Raw genomic sequence first — 20,137 nt, 5'->3', positions numbered from 1 at the left:
ATTATATCTGATTATAGACGAGATCATAAAAGCTAAGAGACCACATGACAAAGGCATGGAACAAGTGTTGAGCAGGGCGTCTACTTTTGAGCCTTTGGATTTAGTTTTTTTATTTTCTGGCTATTTCTTGGCATATCCCTAGTGAGCTGGACATAATGCGGTCTGAGAGATTCCGAGGAGCAAATGAGCTCATTAGCTATTCAAGAACTTACCTACCCTCTGCCCGGCTCTAATGAGCCCGTTTCCCTCGTGGGCCTTCATAACTAACGAGAGATGGACAAAAGATTACTCTCCCCTGGGGTGAATCCTTCCGGCTATCAAACAAAAACAATGGAGGAACTCTCTCCCGAGACAGACAGAAGAGCTTGTGTTTGTTTGTCTCTAATTGTTTGGTGTTGATCATACTGGACATGCTGTGGAGTGAAGGATCGAAATAAAGCCTCTAGAGGCCTGAAGATCAACTAATAGTCAAGTAAATTTTAATAGCAGCAACAGAAGCAATATATGCACTATTATGAGTTTTTACAACTTATAAAATTTATGTAAATCGTAATACATACATATATACATTATTTATATATATATATATATATATATATATATATATATATATATATATATATATATATATGTATGTGTGTGTGTGTGTGTGTGTGTGTGTGTGTGTGTGTCTTTATACAATTAATACAAAAGATTAATAAACTATAAGCTGAAAACAGTTATCAAGTTTGTTCATCCTTCAACGTTACATGAAGTCGAAAATAAAGTGAAATAATGCTAGATAAATATATCTAAATATGACAATCGCATTTATGGATAAATTAACGAGCAATTAAACCTCTATATAAATATTCTATGGGGACTTGCAATTCGGGGATAAGTGTGAATTTGGGTGTGTTAAAATAGCACCTAAAAAAATACATATATATATATCATAAATCTGATTACTGAAGTTTATATTGTAAAATGTGATCCGTTCGTGCCACATGTATTAAAGTACACCAATATGCCAAGCTAATCTTATCGTTTCAGACTTTGGTTTATGATTGAGAGCAATGATGTGAAATGGGTGAGGCCCGTCATGACCAACCCTAAAGCGCAAGACGAGTCTTTATTGATATGCACATTGTGTAACTAAGCTGGGAAATTAAATAACATTCAATGGGGTCATGTCATAACGTTCACTGTAATATAAATAACAGGCGATAAGCTTGGGTTTGTTTATTATACCACTGCCTAGTTAATCCTTAATAGATCTAATAGCTTTCCATCACACCAAAGTGTTTTGCTTATTTATTGCTGTCAACAGTGCAGCCATCTTGCTGGCCAAAGGTTATGAAAAGTATAAGCCTGGTTAAGAACGTGCAAAGCTGCAAAGCACAAACAAACAAACGTACAGTAGCCTATGCCTACGTTAGACCCGCGCGAGCACATTTTAGATGGTGTCAGATTTATAAAAGAGACAGACCCAGTATATACATATATACACACACACACACACACACACACACACACACACACACACACACACACACACACACACACACACACACACACATATATATATATAAACACACGTTAGTAACATTTTTACAAGAAGTGTTTACAAGAAGCATTGTGAAAATTGCGTGACGGTGCGTCACCATCAGGTAGTCTTTATATTTCCTCGTCGGGCCGGTAGAGGGAGACAAAGCAAAGCCCTTTCTAATCATAGACTGGAATTTACGTAATGTGACCCTGATTAGTTTTTCCATAATGGATGCAAGGAATCAAATTGATGATGACATATGCCTCCCTCCTGATGCAAACAGCTTTAATAAGAAAACAGAGCACGGGTGTAATGTCATCATCCCCATCATTATGAAGTAAAAATAATCCAGTCAGCTATCTATTTTTGTCATAGAGGATGCCCGACGAGGATTTAAGCTTTTATTAGTTTTTATTCAACGTGGCGAACAGGATAACAGGACGGCCTATGCAATGACCTAATCGTAGCCCTGTGATCTCGTTAACCGAGACTTGACATTGGGAGCTCATGAGGACAAACTCGTACAGTGTTTACGGTAGAGCGAGACAACTGTGGCAAGCCGTTTTAACATTCATTCCTTACTAGCACAGATGTCTGATTATCTATTTAAATTGTACTAGTAGGCCCACCTACTTGTTAAATAATAGAGCCTAATCATAAAATAGTGTTTACTTCAGTTGTTTACCATTTCTTTGTAACATCACTATTTACAATTACTTTTTTTTACTTGCTATGTCTCAATGGATAGGCATTTTATAATACAAACTAGTGTCTAATACTGTTGTCAAAAGTACCAGTCGTTACTGCAATTTTAAAAATGTCCATTTCCCGCTAACATTTGAGCGCTCATGAGTGAATTCTTAAAATCAGTCCCATCTGTTTAGGGCATGAACACTATTAGTGGTGTTTAAGATTCCCCTCAACAGCACCCAAACGTTAAAGGTGCTATATGTCGGATTTTGACTCTACTAAAGCATTAAAATACCATAAAAGGTTTGACGATATTTGAGGAACACGCTAAGTTAACATGCATGTTTTTCTGAAAAACAATGCAACAGTCACTTATTCTCCTTTGAAGAGGCGCGTTCAGGCCCGGGATGTAAACCCCGCCCCTGTCAGTTCACCCAATCATGTTTCAGAACCCGTGTATTTCATTTCAGTCGTGGAAGCTGGCAAACGAAAGGGAAATACAACTTTCTGTACGTAATCTGGCAACCTGCGTGTGCAGGTCAAGTCTGAGTAGGAGGGGCCGGGTGAAAAAAAACGTCTTCACTGTTTTGAATTTGGACTGCAATATCTAGTTCAGTCCTACATATAGCACCTTTAACAGGAAAAGGACATTTTTAAATTAAATTTTATTGTGGTTGGCGACTTTTGGCAACACTTGTGTGATTTGCTTGTTGATTATTTATCCCTATGAAAGTGAACGCTAGCAAAGTTAAAACTAATGAATATAGCGATTAATGTCAGTGCTGTATATAACTGTATAAGGTATAACTGTATTACTAAAAATAAGCAGCCATGGAAGCCGGCCGTCTCTACCAAATAAGTAAAATAAAATAGGGCGATGACAGTCTTTTTGATTTTTTTCCTACTTTATTTCTTGCAAGTATTTTTCTTCATTATACTTTTCTCAAATATAGACACTATGTCTACGGAATAATGTTTATTCGGCTTGCCATATGCGAGCGGCCTCTAAATGCCCCTCATAGGGGTATGTCACAAAAGCACGCAAATAGGCGGCGGATGATGCTGGGTTCAACTGAGTGCATTGATTTCGCCGAAGTCTAACGCATTCAGAGAGTGGTTGTTTTGCGCGAGATGCGAAGAGTGATGCCACATCCCGCCTTCATTCCTCGCGCGAGCTCCAGTTTGTACCTTTTTCCCAATTCAGTGGTGAAATCCACGGAATGTTCCATTAACAGGAACAGCTGAGGATCATGCCGCACCGAATATGGGAGAGATGTGCAGGATTACAAGGAGAAATGTCCGCGACTGAGATGCTCGCACATTAACAATCAGGTAACGCACGCGCCTGCGTCTCCGTGTCGATGGCGTGGATTTCCGCGAGTTTTCACGATCGTGAATGCACCGCGCAGAGGCATCGGCGTGTTTTTATGCGTTGTCCCCCTAAAGCCTTGAGCCCCTCCTTGTTTTGTTGCTGTAATGCTGTAATGTTTACATTGGGTTGGAAGTGCACGGATGGATGGGACGCGGGGTTTGCTCGTCTCGCGCTTGCTTCGGACGTGCGTGATCGTGTGCACGCGCAGCGCAGGTTACGCCAGAATCTGATTTATTTGAGTTAAACGGTGGCAAGGAAGGGTCGCGTTGCGGTGTTTTCTCTGCAGCGAAGCCGGTCGAGAGGCCCTTTGAAAATGCTGCAAAAACCGTTCTGACCCACGAGCGCTCGAATCAAACTCGGGTTTGAGAAAAAGAAACGCCACACTTCTCCCTCGTGGTTCTCCTACAGTCTGCCTAACGCGATGCATTGTTCTAGAGCAAATCAAATCCGTATTTTTTTGTTGTTGTTGTTGTTGTTAAGATGTCAGTTCGTGAACTTGAAAGCGCACGGAATAATGAAGACGCTACTTTGACCGCCCCTCTAGTGAAGACGCTTGTGTGTGTTTCTGTCCGCCGGCTCGCCATTTGGCGCAAGGCTTATGTAACAGACTGGGCTGTGTCACACTGTCTCTGATGGAGAGGCGGATGAGAAATGCTGGAGAGAACACAGTTAGATGCTCCCCGACGTGATGTTCTTTCCTGCATTTCATTTAGTACACAGCAAAAACAACAACATGATTATTATTAATAATAATAGCGTAATAAAAATCATAATAAATACAATTATTGTGCCACAATTTGTGAGGAAAAAGTGAACTTGTACATTATTTGCAACATAAATTGTGTGGAAAATATAATACAGTCGTTTGGCATGTTGCAGTGGTTTACTGAAATACTCTTTTTTTTAAATTTACACTTTCTTGATTTCATTTATGAGAGTTAAAAACGCCATTAAGGGGTGAGTTTTATAGAAGAAAACATTGAAGAGCAGCATGAGTTGTGGTGGAGAAAGGGACTTCCACTTGCAGTGACTTGTTTTGTATTTATTTGTTGTTTTGCTTTGCTTGACATGCTGTTTGAACTGATTGTATCTACCTTGTGTGGTGTTAAAGGAATTAGACAATTAGGTGCTGTCTTGCTGAATTGTAATGTACAAGATGACTGTTGCATCACCCTTGTTTGATAACTGCAACATAGGCCTTCCCCTTGTGACAAACAACATCCCCTTTATCTGGGACTACCCGTGCAACCTCAGAATGAATGTCAGTGGCGTAATAAATCATCACCGATAACATGCTCTGCTGCTATGCTTGTGTTTAATGTTTTGACTTCTGCACAACACATATCATCTGACTCCATCTGTTGGACTGCAAAACCCTCTTGGGTGGAGAAATTAACTCTTTTATAGTGTTGTCACACTTGGTTCGGTTTGCATTGTTTTTTTTAAATACATTTGAATGCTCCAAAAGGAGAAAGCAAATCATCGGGAACAAAAAACACTCCAGGCTTCACATTTGCATGAAAGTTACTAAACAATTGCCTCTATATATATATATATATATATATATATATATATATATATATATATATATATATATATATATATATAATATAAATATATATATATATATATATATATATATATATATATATATATATATATATATATATATATATATATATATATATATATATATATAAAATAATACGTTAATTACAGTCGTTTTAAGATATAGAAGAAAATATATATTACAGTGCTTTTATAAATTATTTTGTAATATTCTATTCTATTCTATATATTATATATATAATTTGTAAATAATTTTCCTATTTATATATATATATATATATATATATATATATATATATATATATATATATATATATATATATATATATATATATATATATATATATATATATATATATATCACTCTCTCTCTCTCTCTATATATATATATATATATATATATATATATATATATATATATAATCTGTGTGTGTGTGTATATTGTTTTATTGTTTTATTGCATCCTCCTTTGGATAAAAGCGTCTGCTAAATGACTAAATGTAAATGTATTGCATTAATTGTATTATTTTAAGCTACAGAAAATTTAACCATATGTATATACTTTGATGTAAAAGATCCATTCATCCATATTTTATTAAAAAACAAATCAAAACAAACAAACAAACAAAAAAAACTCTGGCCTGTGCATTTTTTTTCTTACACTTTGTTAAACACAACTTAAGTAATACTTTTATCCAGTAATGATATAGTTAATTGTTAATGGGCTGCAGCTAAAGTGAAGCAAAACGATTGAATGCAAGGACTGGGTCCACTTTTTGGACCCCTTAAAGGGGTCTGTGCTCGTTTTTAGTGAAGAGGAAGTGTGAAAACATCCTTAAAGTTGTGATCGGCTTGGAGCGAATCAACCAAACATCAGCATCTAAAAAGTGACTGGCTGCCTCTGTCTCTTGCGTGGTACTTTTTAGAGGAAGAAGGCGTGACTACACCACACCACAACAATAATGAACTGCACCCATGTCACAGATCAAACCCAGTTTGAATGCATCGGACATAATATTAAAGGAAACAACAAGTGCACGCTATAACAAGTTTGTTGGAGCTAAGTTATCCGATGTTAGGCAGCAGAGGAATATGCATGTTTTCTTTCTATGCTAAGGACCAGCGCTTGTTCAACAACAACAAACTCGTGGACGGGAACTAGGAAACGGGCGATACCTCTGTGTTAACCATGACCGACTGCTAGTTTCCCTGGACGAAATCTTTTGGATTAGTGTGCGAAATCACCAAACGAGACACCCTGTATCGTTTTAGTCGCCTAAAAGCAGCGCGTGGACGAATCGGAAACTCGAGCGCCATTGAGAACAAGTAAGCTCGGTTTAGTGCGATCGTACTTTGCTCATTGCACGCAAAGCCGTCGCATTCCGCGTAAAATGAGAACGAGAACACTGCGCGTTTAGACGCTTGCGTGCACGACGTGAACACTGTCTAAATGTGGCGTTAAAGATAAACCATGTTTCTTTTGTCAGGGGTGCATCCCTGCATTTCCTGTTTGGGGCTTCATCTGCTCGGTGTGTATGCTAGCGATAGCGGCTAAGGGCTTGGAAAGTGCACGCGATTTGTTTAATCGTTTTTGTGCAACGTACAACCCCCGGGTAGCGTCGGGAGCCCGTTTAAAGAGCGCGAGGGCAGCTGTGGATGTTCGCGCGAGCTCCTGTAAAACTTCGGCCTCGCGACTTCTTTGTGCTATTGTTGATGCCCGCTGCTGGGCCACGATGCCGCTTATAAGTGTTTTATTCACGGGAAACGCGCACGGTCCGTATTTGAAGCGCGAGCAATGTTTAAATCGCTCCCCCAATAAAAGACCTTTCGAGTGATTATGTTTGATAAAACGAGGCAGGCGAGGTTTGGTGGCGCTCCTTTGTTATTGCTTTGTCTGTGTGGGAGCACATGGCCCTCCACGCTTTTGTTGTTGAAGTTACAGCTCCCCCTCTTTGTGGCAAATCAGCCCAGTCTTTCCATTAAACACGGTTTACGCTTCCAGTTTGCGAAGATTTGTTAGTAATCGTTCTGTCGTTTTACACATGGCACTGTAGCCTACGTTTAAATGTCACGTAGCGCGATGAGAAGTTTTGACGTGCTCGGGCGAATTAATACACACTCCACTGATTTTGAATTTAAAATCAGCATAAATGCATATATTGTTATTGGCTCTGGGGCTTCTCGGTGTTTGTGTGTCTGAAAAGTTTGGTTTTGTGTATTTTTAAGCTCCCCCAGTCTGCTTGCGATACATAGATCGTGCTTAACGAGATAACATAACAATACATGCATTATTACACCGCAGCATGTTGAGGCGATTATTAATGTATATGAATTTTCCATTGAAAGCAGCGCTGGTCTTTTCACGTTTAAGCATTCGTGGTCATTTTTAAGCAATAATTCAACAGAAATGTGGTGTTCGCTGGTGTGTTGTTAATTTTTAGTTGTCTACAAAAGGACAAAAACAAGCATTTTTTTTTCCTCTCTAAGTTTCTCATAGGACATGTATAGAGACCCCACCTGAAAAGCCCCAGAAAGCGCACTGGAGGAAAAACAAACTGAAAGTCATTTTCATTAAAGCAAACACGATTTGACACGCTTTTGCTTGTGATACTAGAAGGACTAGAACAAAAGGTGAACATAAAATATTGTTTTATGTTCACTCATGCAACACACGGATAACTGGCCGTCAAAGTCAGTTGCCGTTTTGTGTTTGCTAAAATAATAATAATAATAATAATAATAATTGTTTGTGAAGTTGGGCTTTGACTCAGGTTGCTTGTTAAGCAAAAAGGTGTCAGCTAATTTGCTCATGTTTTAAAAGCCTGTGATTGTTACTAATGCTAAATCATGTGTAACCTATGTGGAAGTGCTATATTCACATGTAAATACGGCAGAGGTAAAATACTTAGTAATATTAAATAAAATGTTAAGCCTGTTCCTTATTTAAAACTGTCTGAAGTCACAAGGGGTAATTTTAATGGTATTCTTTGTTCTTTGTGGAGCTTGACACATACTATGCGTTGTATGGGGGGGAAAAAAACATTGAAAACCAAAAAAACACACGGGTTTGAAATGACACGAGGTTGAGTAAATAATGACAGAACAATGGTAATATTATGTTAATCTAACATGTGTGTGACTGCAAAGGGTTTTGCTGGTTTTCCCAATTCATCATTCAATTCACCAAAGGCATATTTCTTGTTTCAAACAGAGTTCCGACAATCTGAGGCTGTTAGACACAAGTGCCTCTTGCACTACTGGTCCCCCCCACCCCAGGCAGGTGTGACTCGTTCGTACGACGTCACAAATGCGACCATGGGAAGTAGCAGTGAGTAGGCGGCCATCAACAGCCCCCTTAAACCAGAGGAGGGTCGTCGGGGAGCCTTGCATCACCCCTCTGCACCTCAGGAGAAGGTGAGGTGGCCGTCATCAGTTTGAGTTAATGATGAAACAACATGTGCCGAGTGTGTACTTACGATAACGTGTGTCTTTACGTTCTAGTCCTCCAGTACGACGTCAGTGGGGACAGCGAGATAGACCTGCTGGGCACACTTCCCTACATCAGGATGAGAACTTCCACCACCCTGTCTTCTCCCAGCATCAGCAGATTCCTTTAGATGAGTCCAGGCAATATAGCCACACCAGTGCACCTCCACGCATGCTGCATACTGCCACACAACCACCCCAACAGAGCTCCATCATGGTGGATCTTCACGAACAGGTATTAGTCTTTCATTTAGATCAGGGGTCTCAAACGCTCATTTGCATTTAGGTGTTGTTCTCCATTAGAAACATTCATTTCCTGTTTGTTTTTAATGTAACGTGCTATCTGATGTTCACTATGTTTAGGAAGTATACAAAAAAATAATAAAAATGCATTTTTCATGCTGTTTCTTAGATTAAAAGTAGGCCTTAAATGAATATGACTCCATTGTAAATAATAAATAATATATATTTGTTGTTGCTACTTAGGCCTGTTACTGTTGCTTTTGACCTTTTGTATTTAAATTTTAATGATTTAATATGTATAAATGAAATGTACAAAGTATAAGAAATATCAGTTTATAAAGTATATCAGTTATAAAAACTATATCATTATTTTTAATGTGTCTTTCATTGTTACTTAGGCTACAATTGGGTTTTCAGGCCTTGGTTATAAAAAATAAATATTTTTATGAAAGAGATGTATAAAAACTTATATTGTTAAAAACAATTAAATTGTGTTTTATGTTTGTGTTTTAGGCCTTTAATAAATATGTAAATAATAAAAATAATAAAAATATTTAAATATAAAATTTTTAAACTTTGACTTTTCATTGTTAGTTGGGCAGTTTTTGGGCAATTTGCATTTCAGGCCTTTTTTAAAACTTAAAGGGAACAGTGGGACCGTAAACCGAAGATCTAGATCATCAAAGTTTACTCATGACCCAGATTTAAGCATAAGCTGGTGTTTTGAGATCACAAGCCTATAGACAATAATTTGATGCGAAAGTGCTTTGTGTAGATTGTAATAATGAATATATATTTTTTTTAACAAATAACCTGAACTTTTTGTGTCGTCCTTCAAGATGCATCAAGGATCAGTTCCGATATCTTACACAGTTACCACGGTGACGACCCATGGTTTTCCCATCCACACCGGGCAACCTATCCCAGCCTGCAATGCTCAGCAGCTCCCAGCATGCTCGGTAATGTTCAGCGGACAGCTCTCTCTGCTCTGCTGCCTTCCTCCTCCAGTGAGTTTGAAAAGGAAGAGCTGGAATGTCAGTGAAGTTTGTGTAGAGCACACCTAACATGTCCCATCGCTCCAGCTTTACTTTAGCCGGTGTATGTGTGTCCCAGGCAGCCATTATGCCCACCTGTCCTCTTAGCCAAAGATGCTCTATTATGAGTGTTGTTCTGTATGTCCCTCTCATGCTTACACGTTAGGCATTGGTAAACAGCTACATTTCACTTTTTGATTTTCATGTAGGCCTTTCCTGTGTCTCTAGAATGTGTAATGACCTTTTTATGATGCAACTTTCAAGGGGCAATATGCAACCCCGCTTAGTTTTTTTTTTTTGGATTGCCACTGCAAGTGTCTGGGGTATTTTATCTTTGACATGGACAGCAAAGGTGTACTTTCTGCTAATTGTACCATCTGCTCAAGCCATTGCATTTGTGTCAACATGCCCACCTGTATTTTTTTTCGTGGCCACAGCGACGTAAAGTTAAGTGTCTTAAATTGTGCAGGGCCGTATAATAGGGCTATATGTATTTTCAGTCTTCTTTTCATTATATATGCTTAATAGCGACGTATGTATGGTTTTTTTTATCATTCCTATTATATTGCATTTTTTATAAAAGTAAAGGAAAACAATAAAAAAAATAATTACTTTTTAAAAAGATCTCTCAGTGCTTTTGAAATGGTTTAGCAGATTCCTAAATAGCACAGAATAGTGAAAACGTTAGATGTGCTTTACTCCAGAGTGTGCTTTCCCAGTTTTAACAGTCATTTCTTAAACTGCACAGCAGTATTCAAATGCCCATACACTATTTTTGTGTCTATGGTGTTAGTGACACTTGGTTGTCTGCTGTTTCTCTTTCTTTCTGTCTGTCTGTCTGTCTATCTGCAGCTCATTCAGGCCTGCACCATGCAGCACCTGCCTGTGTCCTATCAGGCATTTCCACCATTGATCTCCAGTGAGCATTTTATCCTGCACCCCAGTCCACCAGTGCCGCCCCACCAGCCTCCTCATCTGCCTCCACTCAACCAGTTTGTCCCCATACAGCCCCAGCACCCGCGCATGGTGAGTGCAGATAGTACTAAATGATACCATTTGATACTTTATAAATCGTACTGAATTTTCAATGGTGAAAAAATGTCCATATGTATGCGTGTATGTGTGTATATATGTATATGTATATATTATATATATGTATATTATATATATATGTATATATATATATATATATATATGTATGTATGTATATATATATGTATGTGTATATATATGTATGTGTATATGTATATATTATATATATGTATATATATATATATGTGTGTGTGTGTGTTGTTGTTGTTTTTCATAATAAAATATATAACATTATTTTATAAATAATATTCTCTTATTAATTTATAAAAAATGTAAAAAAAAATCGGTATTTCATATGTTATGTTGACAGCATAGGTGGGTGGTTTTGATTAATTTTATATTAATCTGTAAATGTAGTGATTAAAATAATTTTTCACTTGAATTGAGCTTAAATTTCAACACCAAAGCATTAAACTAGTGGTATTGCTTTAAAAATAATAGTGAATGGTTTCTTTTGTTGGTAATTCAAGCCTTCGAGGAAAAAAAGAGGATATATATAAATAAGCAATTAATGTCACTTTAGTTTTCAATCGTCACTCATTATTTTTTTAACCTGACCTATACAATACAAGCCAAAGACTTTTTCTTAATAATTTTCACATTATGTCATACTTAAGTTAAAAACAATATACAAGTGTTTATGTGATCATTTTATTATTCCCAGTGTTGTGTGTAGTGCACTACAGTAATGTGATTACAGTGCAGACAGTGTTATTAGTAAAGCAATCCCATTACAATATAGAGAAAACAATTAGTCATGAGTAACAGATTAGTCCCTACAACTGAATGTCATCTTACTAAATAAAACCGTGTTAAATGCATGATTTTATTGTATTAATAGTCTTAATCGTATGCTAGCGGTACGACTTTAATACTTGTGTGTTCAGCCTCTGCAGAGGGTGGAGAATGAAGTGGATCTGCGAGGAGACCAGCATCCGTTAGGAACATTCTCTTATCCTCCAGCCCACCATCCACCAGCAATGACCCCCTCCGTCCCCCTCCAGTACCTCCCCCAGGAGCCCCTCCACCAAGAGCTACCCTACGGAGTGGTGAGATGTCTTTGCTTTTAAATATCAACAAAGCATATAAATCAGTGTAATCAAGTCAAAAACGATGCACTGATTAAAATGAGCGGTATTTGCATAAACGGGTAATGACATTAAGGAAAACGTATGCCCTTAAAATGTAGAGAACGTCGGAGGTTTATTTGGTGTTGATTAGTGGTTATAGGTCTGAACATGGGATTTTTGATTGTGTGCTACAGAAAAATTGTAAGTTCAACCTGTTAGGTAAAATTATGCTTGCTAAGTCAGAAAGAACTATAGCTTAAAGCTTTAGAAAGAAAATTGTCAGTATAAACCTATGGGAAATGGGACATTTTGTCTGTTCAGTTAGAATATACAGCATAGTCAAAACGAGTTGAAAGACTTTGGCTAGTTTGGACAACATGAAAGCAAAGTTGGCCCCATTTATGCACTTAATGTATATTCCTGGACTTATTATGGATGGTTAAATGGTAGAAGAAAACATCTGGAATTAGCCTACTTTGCCTACTTTCTCTTGATGTTATTTAAAATGCACTAGCTATGGGATAACACATCTTAATTTTCCATCTTCCAAATTGCTTAAATTGGCCTTCGGCTTTGTTTTCTGACTGAAATGCTCACTACAGTTCTTACAATATTATATATTTGCCTTGAACGTTCTCTGTAGACCCCACCCCCCCATGCTATTGGTGAACTGCTCTTGAGTCATCGTAGGAAAACAAAGCCAAAACCCCAAGGTTTTAGGCAAATTAGAATCCTGGCCGGAACGTATAGTCACCCTATTGAATAGTGTTAATCAACTGCAAAAAGAGCCAGTTTTATTGTTTTCAGGAAATCAACCCACAGGTGGCTTGTTTCTGGTCCACTTTGCATAGTTAACAGGAATAAGGGAGAGTATTTTGCACACTTCATCTTTAGTCTCAGGTTGCTCCAGGGGGATTTTTCTTGTAGTAGAAATTCTGCCAAAGTAGCTTTGGATGAGATTTGCTAAATGTGTAATAATAATTCAAAAGGTTTCCCTCATGTTGTTTTTTGTTTCCTTAGCCATATCCGCACATGCTGCCGAGGCGTATAACTGGACAGAGGTACCGATTACAGCAGCCTCTGCCTCCCCACCCCCTCCACCGCCCTATTACCCCGGCTTCTTACCATACTTCCTGTGAGTCTCTTCTACTTTTTTTTTTTTTTTTTGCAATTGTAATGTTTTGCTATGCGAATGTTTCATATTCTAATAATGGAAACTAGTCGATTAGGATTTTATAAAGCCTAAAAATCTGTATAAAGGTGTCTATGTTATCAATTTATATGTTTGTGATTTATAAAACAGCTCGATGCTTCCTGTGCCTCCAACTGCTGTGGGTCCTGCTATCAGTCTGGACTTGGATGTAGATGATGTGGAGATGGAGAACTATGAGGTAAATACAAAATCCTTCCCAGGGTGTGTGATGGAGTTCATATATTGTTTATATAACCTAACTTGTCAAAAATAAACCTTGGTTTTCACATAAAGTCTGTTCCAAAAGCTCGTGAACTGCCTCACCATCTACTGTCTGTAGCTAGATAACTTCTAACATTTACACACGCATATTTGCAACTAAAAGTCATTTGTTTTCAATAAGAGTGACTCTGTGGGCATGTGCAGTGATGCAACAAAGTTGAAAAAGGTTAGCGTTATAGAATTAGCAAGTTACTTTATTGAATTAAAGCTAATTTTGGAACAGAGATAATGTCATTATCTTGTTTCGGTTTGGGTGAAGAGTTTTGAACACCTGTGATTTTTCTCTCAGGCGTTATTAAACCTTGCTGAGAGACTCGGAGAAGCGAAACCTAGAGGACTAACGAAAGCTGATATAGAGCAACTTCCGTCCTACAGGTTTAATTTAGAAAACCACCAATCTGAACAGACTCTGTAAGTGTTCTGTGTTATATGTGCCCTCTGTTACATAATCTTGAAGGTCTGGTTGTGACTTGTTACTGATGATGCATTGTATTCAATTTTTTTTCCAGGTGCGTTGTATGCTTTAGTGATTTTGAGTCAAGGCAGCTACTTCGAGTATTACCCTGCAACCACGAATTTCATGCAAAATGTGTGGATAAGTGGTTAAAGGTAAGAATGGTGTTTTAATGCACAAAATCTGCAATAACTATGTGAAACCCTGTAAATATTCGTTTGACCAATATAAGTGGCTTACGATCTACAAAATGCTTAGGTAGACTTGTTTCAAAGTATGAGATCAGATTTTTGAACATTTTATAATGGTCTCTTATGCTAATCAGTGATGCATTTATTTAACAATAATATGTGACCTTGGTCATAAGTCATCGATATGTTGTATGGGTCAAAATATTTATTTTCCTTTTATGCCAAAAGTCAATAGGATGTTAAGTAAAGAAGAGAGTGATTTTCTCAATATTTAGATTTTTTTTTGAACCCTCAGATCACAGACTTTCAAATAGTTTTGTCTAAATATTTTGCTTTTTTTTTTTAATAAGCAGTGAAAAGCTTATTTTTATAGCTTTCAGATGATAGAACACAAACATCAATATTAAAAAAAGGCCCTAATGATTATTTTTTGTGGTCCAGGGTCACATATCATAAAATATTATCACAATTTTAAACAACTTTTTACTGTTTTAATATTCTCTAAGCTTCGTTTATTCCTGTGACTGCAATGCTGAATTTTCAGCCTCATTCCTCCAGTCTTCAGGGTCACATTATCTTTCCAAAAAACTTCTACTGATTCGGTGCTCACGAAAAAAGGAAGACATTTGTTTTTATGCCGTCTTTAATTGCATAGGCATGCGGCGTGTGTGTTTTCAGCTATGTACGGAAACATCTCTGGCTTGTAGAAATTAATCCATAACATGTCTTGCAGACCAATCGCACCTGTCCAATCTGTCGAGCCGACGCGTCTGAAGTTCACCGCGATGTGGAATGAGTTCAGGTTTTTGTCCTTCACTGGAAAACAGCACAAATCCTTGAGTGTGTTCTGTGAGTGGGGACACCTGATCTCCAGCCAAACGCAAACCTACCCCCCCCCAACCCGCTCCCAACCCCACCTCTACAATAAGCAATCTCGGAATTTGTACGGAACCTGTTTGACCTCTGCTGTGCGTCATTGTGTGCGTTTCATGAAAGCTACTGCCGCCTATAGCCACTTTGGAGTTCTGGAATTGTGACCGGGGTTTTTTTTTTTTTTTTTTTTTTTTTTTTTTGTTAGTTTTTTTGTTGTTGTTGGGTTCTTTTCATCTTTTCTTTTCATTACACTGCCCTTGTTTCGCAGATTCCAAAGATAACCTGTAATACGTGTTGTGTTGGCATATTCGTTTACACAGTTGAATATTCTCTAGTTGTTTGATCACAGATAATTAAATTTGTGCTTTAGCGTCGTTAGGGACTGCGGGAGTGGGCCTGGATGATGGTGGTTTTTGGCTTTACTGTGCAATCAGACGAATTCGTAGGACGCGGCTGCTCCGCCGGTGAACGACCATCATAGATGCATGTCTGTATAAGTGACGGGCTGAGGGACTTGTTAATAATCTATGTTTTGCAATAATGTATTGATCATTTGATTATCTTAATCCCGATTCTCTTTTATCTGCGAATGCTGTTGTGAAGGTGTGACTTTCAGTGGTTCAGAGTTCCAAGGTTTGAGGTTTAAGAGGGAAACGTAGACAAAAATAAAAAGGACTGCCAAACGACAGCCGTGAATCCAGCGGGGAAAACTCCAGCTGGGCTTTCACCACAGACACTGAGGAAGCTGTGGCGTTTTTTTCGCTTTTGCTGATTGCTGGCGAGGCCAATCGGACTGGCCAATGAGAACACAGGGACGAGGACAGCACACTGCCTCTGCCAGCTCCCACCTGGCTGCACTGCACAACCCCCATCGATTCTGGACTGGCCCTCTTCATCTCGCTCCCCTCACACTCAGCTAGATCCAGGAGAACATCTCACGGGCCTCACGCGGACTGTTCTTTTAGACTAGCAATATTTGAATTAACGAGATCCACCGCATTTCAGCCACAAGAGGAACGTCGGACGGCCTCCGTCTCGCCATTCTCCCGTCCGGAGGCCAAGGAGCTCGCATTTGCCTGTCCAGAATGACTTTTTGGGAACGGGTGGAACACTTTGCGGAAAGCAATACGTGCAATGAGTGTGTGACGTGAACGCAACGTTTGACCTGATTTTGGAGGACTAGGCTTTTTGTTTTTCCTCATTCGTGAGCCAAATAATCAATATACTCTACAAGATTTTAGCTCTGCCTTCTCAAGACCTTGACAAGCACAAACCTGTTACTAATCTTCAGATATCCTTTGTCAGTTCCTCTTTTTAAAGTATGCGTTTTTTTTTTTTTTTTTTTTTTTTTTGAGTGGTGTTATTTATTTCTTCTTCCGCGAGAGTTTTTGAAGGATTCGGTCGGAATACTAAAACGTCTTTAGCGAGTTTTAGTTCGCCTCCCGTTGTCAGGTCTCAGGCCATGTTCACAGTGTAAAGTGACGTGAAAGAAAAAAAAAACATTGTATGCATAGCCTTGGTGTGAAAGGTTGCAAATTATCGTCTTGTTTTTAAGACAAAAGAATGTTGAAACCCTCTGTATTTCTAGTTACGCCCTCTCCTGTGTGCCAGTTGACTGTAGTCGTTCCACGAAGATCCCAGATAGGATTCGAAACGGCAGAGATGGAGCGTTAGGGTCGTTTAAAGAAAAAAGAAAAATGCACTGTAAAACGCTTAACTCGTGGTTCACTCGATTCCAAAAACCAACCTGAACGTTGTTCGGGGGAAAACTATGAACTATTTGGGTTTTTGTTTTTTTGGTTCCCTAAGTACTTTAATTATAGGACTTTTAAATATATATATTCATGAGTCGTTTGTCCACTGAATAGTCATTGTAACTCAATAGACACACTGGCTTTCTCGGGTAAAGGGACTCTCTTAAGAGAATGTGAGTATCTTGTGTTTGCGTGCCAGGTTTTAAAAAAAGCCATTGTAATGAATTTAATCCACACTTTTGATAAGTAATCTATGTATACATATCTGTTCACTGGCATATATTTTGAGTATAACGGAAAAAAAAATCACTCAGGGCCTCTCTGTAATTGAAAAATAAAGGAAAACAGTCCATTTCAAATGGGATTGACGCCATGGAGATATATTTGGGTATTCTGGGTTGTTTTCCTCAGGCCATGCATATTTTAAATGTAATCAACTGAACTAATATTCCTTTTATAAATAGTGGTGAATATTATTCCATTATAAGACTGGCATGCAAAGAAAAAAAAAAAAGATGAAGTGACTTGTTGTATCGAGTGAGAATAGGCTTTTCGTCACTGCAGCCGATCATTAGCGTATGTTACTCGAACCTGTTTTCCAGCCGTTTCGTTTTTCCGTGTTCTTGTACTTGAACCACACATAAAGGTTGTAATCCCGTTGAAAACGTGCCACGGTGCACACTGTCCTACCTAGACCACTTCCAAGACTATTCTTACAGTGTTTGCATGATTTAAGGTTAAAAAAAAAAGAGAAAAAAAGTCAAAAAATGAAATCTGTATTTTCAGTGAAAGATATCTAGACAGGGGTGGGCAAGTATATAATTGTGCACAATATGCATGCATGTCTAACCAGAGTCCCAACTGGTTTTTAGGTAGATCTAGTTGGCTTTGGGTTCTGGGTGTAGGGGACTTTCTGCTCAGCTGATAACTGCCATGCACTGTACTGCACACATTTGTAATAGAACCGAATGACTACAAGATTTTATTGTGCTTGTACTTGCAAAAGAAAATTAATAGGAAAAAAAAAAAATTAAGACTAATAATATAGGACGTTTTAAGCTTGACGCCAGTTGGAAGACAGTGGCTTTTTGAAGTGGGAAACACGTGATTTGATAGGCTCCTCACCACATTTGTGCTTCTATCGTTGCCTCAGTTACTGACACACTTGCCTGGAATCTAGATAATGGAAAGCCATATAGTAAAAAGGTGCTAGATATTCTATATTTAGGTGTAATGCTACATTCACATAAGAGAATGCAATAGTTTGTTATGGGTCTCTATTCATACAGCATGCAGTGCTACTAGTACCCTCACGGTGGTCAGAAACAGTTAATAACATTATCAACAGGGGTTTCAATGAAGAAAACAAACAGAAAAAAGAAAACTATTTAGCTTTACTCGTATGTGCTGGTAGACCGTTTTAAAGGATAATATTATTTTACTGCCCGAGTGATCAGATTCAATACATCTGCCTTAAATCGAAGTAGTTGGAGGTGTTGTGTGGGTTAAAAAACACAGCGTTATCACTCATTCACCAAAACGGTCAGAAATATATGTACCTGTTGTACGGTTCTCTCTACCTTGAGCATCTGTAACTGTTATGGTTTAAAAATAAGTTGTTGATATATACACGCAAGCACTTTTGCTTGGGGTAACCGGCTGTGGGCTATTTCTAATATATCCTTATTTAGATTTATAAAAGGAATTTTTCATAATAACCAAGATTCCTTGAAAACCTCAGTGTTACCTGTATTGAATTACTAAAAAGAAAGAAAAAAAAAACAACAACCTATGAGTTATGATGATAAATAGAATCTTGTAGTCTTTCTGTGATTCAACTAATAAATAATCTCACAGCTTGTGTGGTGGAAAATTGTGTTCCAATAAGCAGCTAAATACTTTAGGATTTGTGATTTGTTGATTGCTCCATAGACGCCACTGATTGTTTACCAATGATTTCTTGCTGTGGTGGGATAGTGGATTGTTTACTGTTCTATTCTCCTCCTGGCCTTTAGGGGTCAGTCATTGCCTGAACTCCAGACTACCCAGCCAACAACAGGGCCAGGGGCATGTGTTCTGTATTAGGAAGATATTTTGCTTTGGTACTTGCACATTTACAGTTACCTCATTTTTGCCATGTTTGTATTTGAAGAAAAAAAAAAAAAACAACAATAAAAAAAATAAAAAAAGAAATAAAAAAAGCTAATATATATATTATATATAGGAAATGGTTCTTAATGCTATAATTTTTTCATTCCATTGGAATCATTGTTTGTAGCATTTAACATATAACTAGTTATAGTGTATTATAAATACATCTGTATACTGATTGAAATTTTTAAGATTTGTACTTTTTTTAAATGAAAGTTGCTAGTTCTGCTTTACTGAGTAGTGCAATCATATTTTTTTTAATTGTGGCTGATTGGAGAGGGTTGTTCACTAATAAATGTGTGATGTATACTCATACTACACTTGACTAAAGTAATCACTGCTTTAAATGTATTGCACAGATGTGTTGCACTTCAGTTATTTGTCTGAAGATTTCTGTCTCAGAGTAAAAAGGTGAATCTCATAAAGAAGGTTCAGGCCCCACCCCCAGTTTAATCAAAAGCAATAACCCTTAATCAGGTTAGATGGCCGATGGTTTAATGTGGATGTAAACAACGTCTTTACAATGGCACACGCTGTGTACGTCTTTCAGAACTGTTTTTTTTTTTTTTTTCAACTGAACAATCATTACTCTGTTAAACAACAGTATAATCCATTGAATGCACTGTGTTTCTGTCACTCGCAGCCTTGTTTTCATTCCTGTCATAAATTGATTATTGCACTACTGTGAGCAAATTCTATGTTTTGTATAAAAAGCATATTTCATAAACATTCAGACCTAACAATATATTGCCACCGTATTAGTTATAGGTCAGTTTCTGCCTCTTGTGTTGTTAAATTTGTTTTAAGAAATTTTACTTTTTTTTGTATGATCTAGGATAACCGCAGATTACTACTATTACTAAGTTAGTGTCCAAATTCTTCCTAAAACTAATTTAACGAGGCAGATACTGACCTATTGTGCAACATATTTTTCACTTTCATTGCATAGTAAAGGCATACGTTCACCTCCATCATAGAAAAAAAGTATAGATCTAAAATCAGCCATTTACTAGTCATAAATATATTTTTTATATTGGCTAGAATATAGATGCATCCATATTTATTTATGCAGTCATTTTTTACATTGAGAAATCAATTTATATTCTCAATGCTCATCATTGCTATGTTACAGTAATATAAATCAATCATTGTGGAC

The 20,137-nt window shown here is 37.6% G+C and overlaps 1 protein-coding gene across 1 annotated transcript; it reads left to right on the top strand.

Annotated features, from left to right (window-relative positions):
- Nucleotides 1–6,509: 6,509 nt before the first annotated feature.
- On the top strand, nucleotides 6,510–19,299 carry rnf44 (ring finger protein 44). Its single transcript, XM_043257827.1, is given in 12 exon segments — nucleotides 6,510–7,790; nucleotides 8,371–8,573; nucleotides 8,661–8,880; nucleotides 9,728–9,895; nucleotides 10,775–10,948; nucleotides 11,902–12,063; nucleotides 13,105–13,168; nucleotides 13,171–13,219; nucleotides 13,388–13,475; nucleotides 13,848–13,969; nucleotides 14,068–14,167; nucleotides 14,937–19,299. Coding segments are annotated over 11 exon segments (1,317 nt in total). The 5' UTR covers nucleotides 6,510–7,790; nucleotides 8,371–8,466; the 3' UTR covers nucleotides 15,000–19,299.
- Nucleotides 19,300–20,137: the final 838 nt, after the last annotated feature.

The sequence above is a fragment of the Puntigrus tetrazona genome, chromosome 14, assembly GCF_018831695.1.
Source record: "Puntigrus tetrazona isolate hp1 chromosome 14, ASM1883169v1, whole genome shotgun sequence".
In the NCBI taxonomy this organism is placed as follows: domain Eukaryota; kingdom Metazoa; phylum Chordata; class Actinopteri; order Cypriniformes; family Cyprinidae; genus Puntigrus; species Puntigrus tetrazona.
Note: the sequence above shows the minus strand (reverse complement) of the source record. Positions and strands in the feature narration are given on the sequence as shown.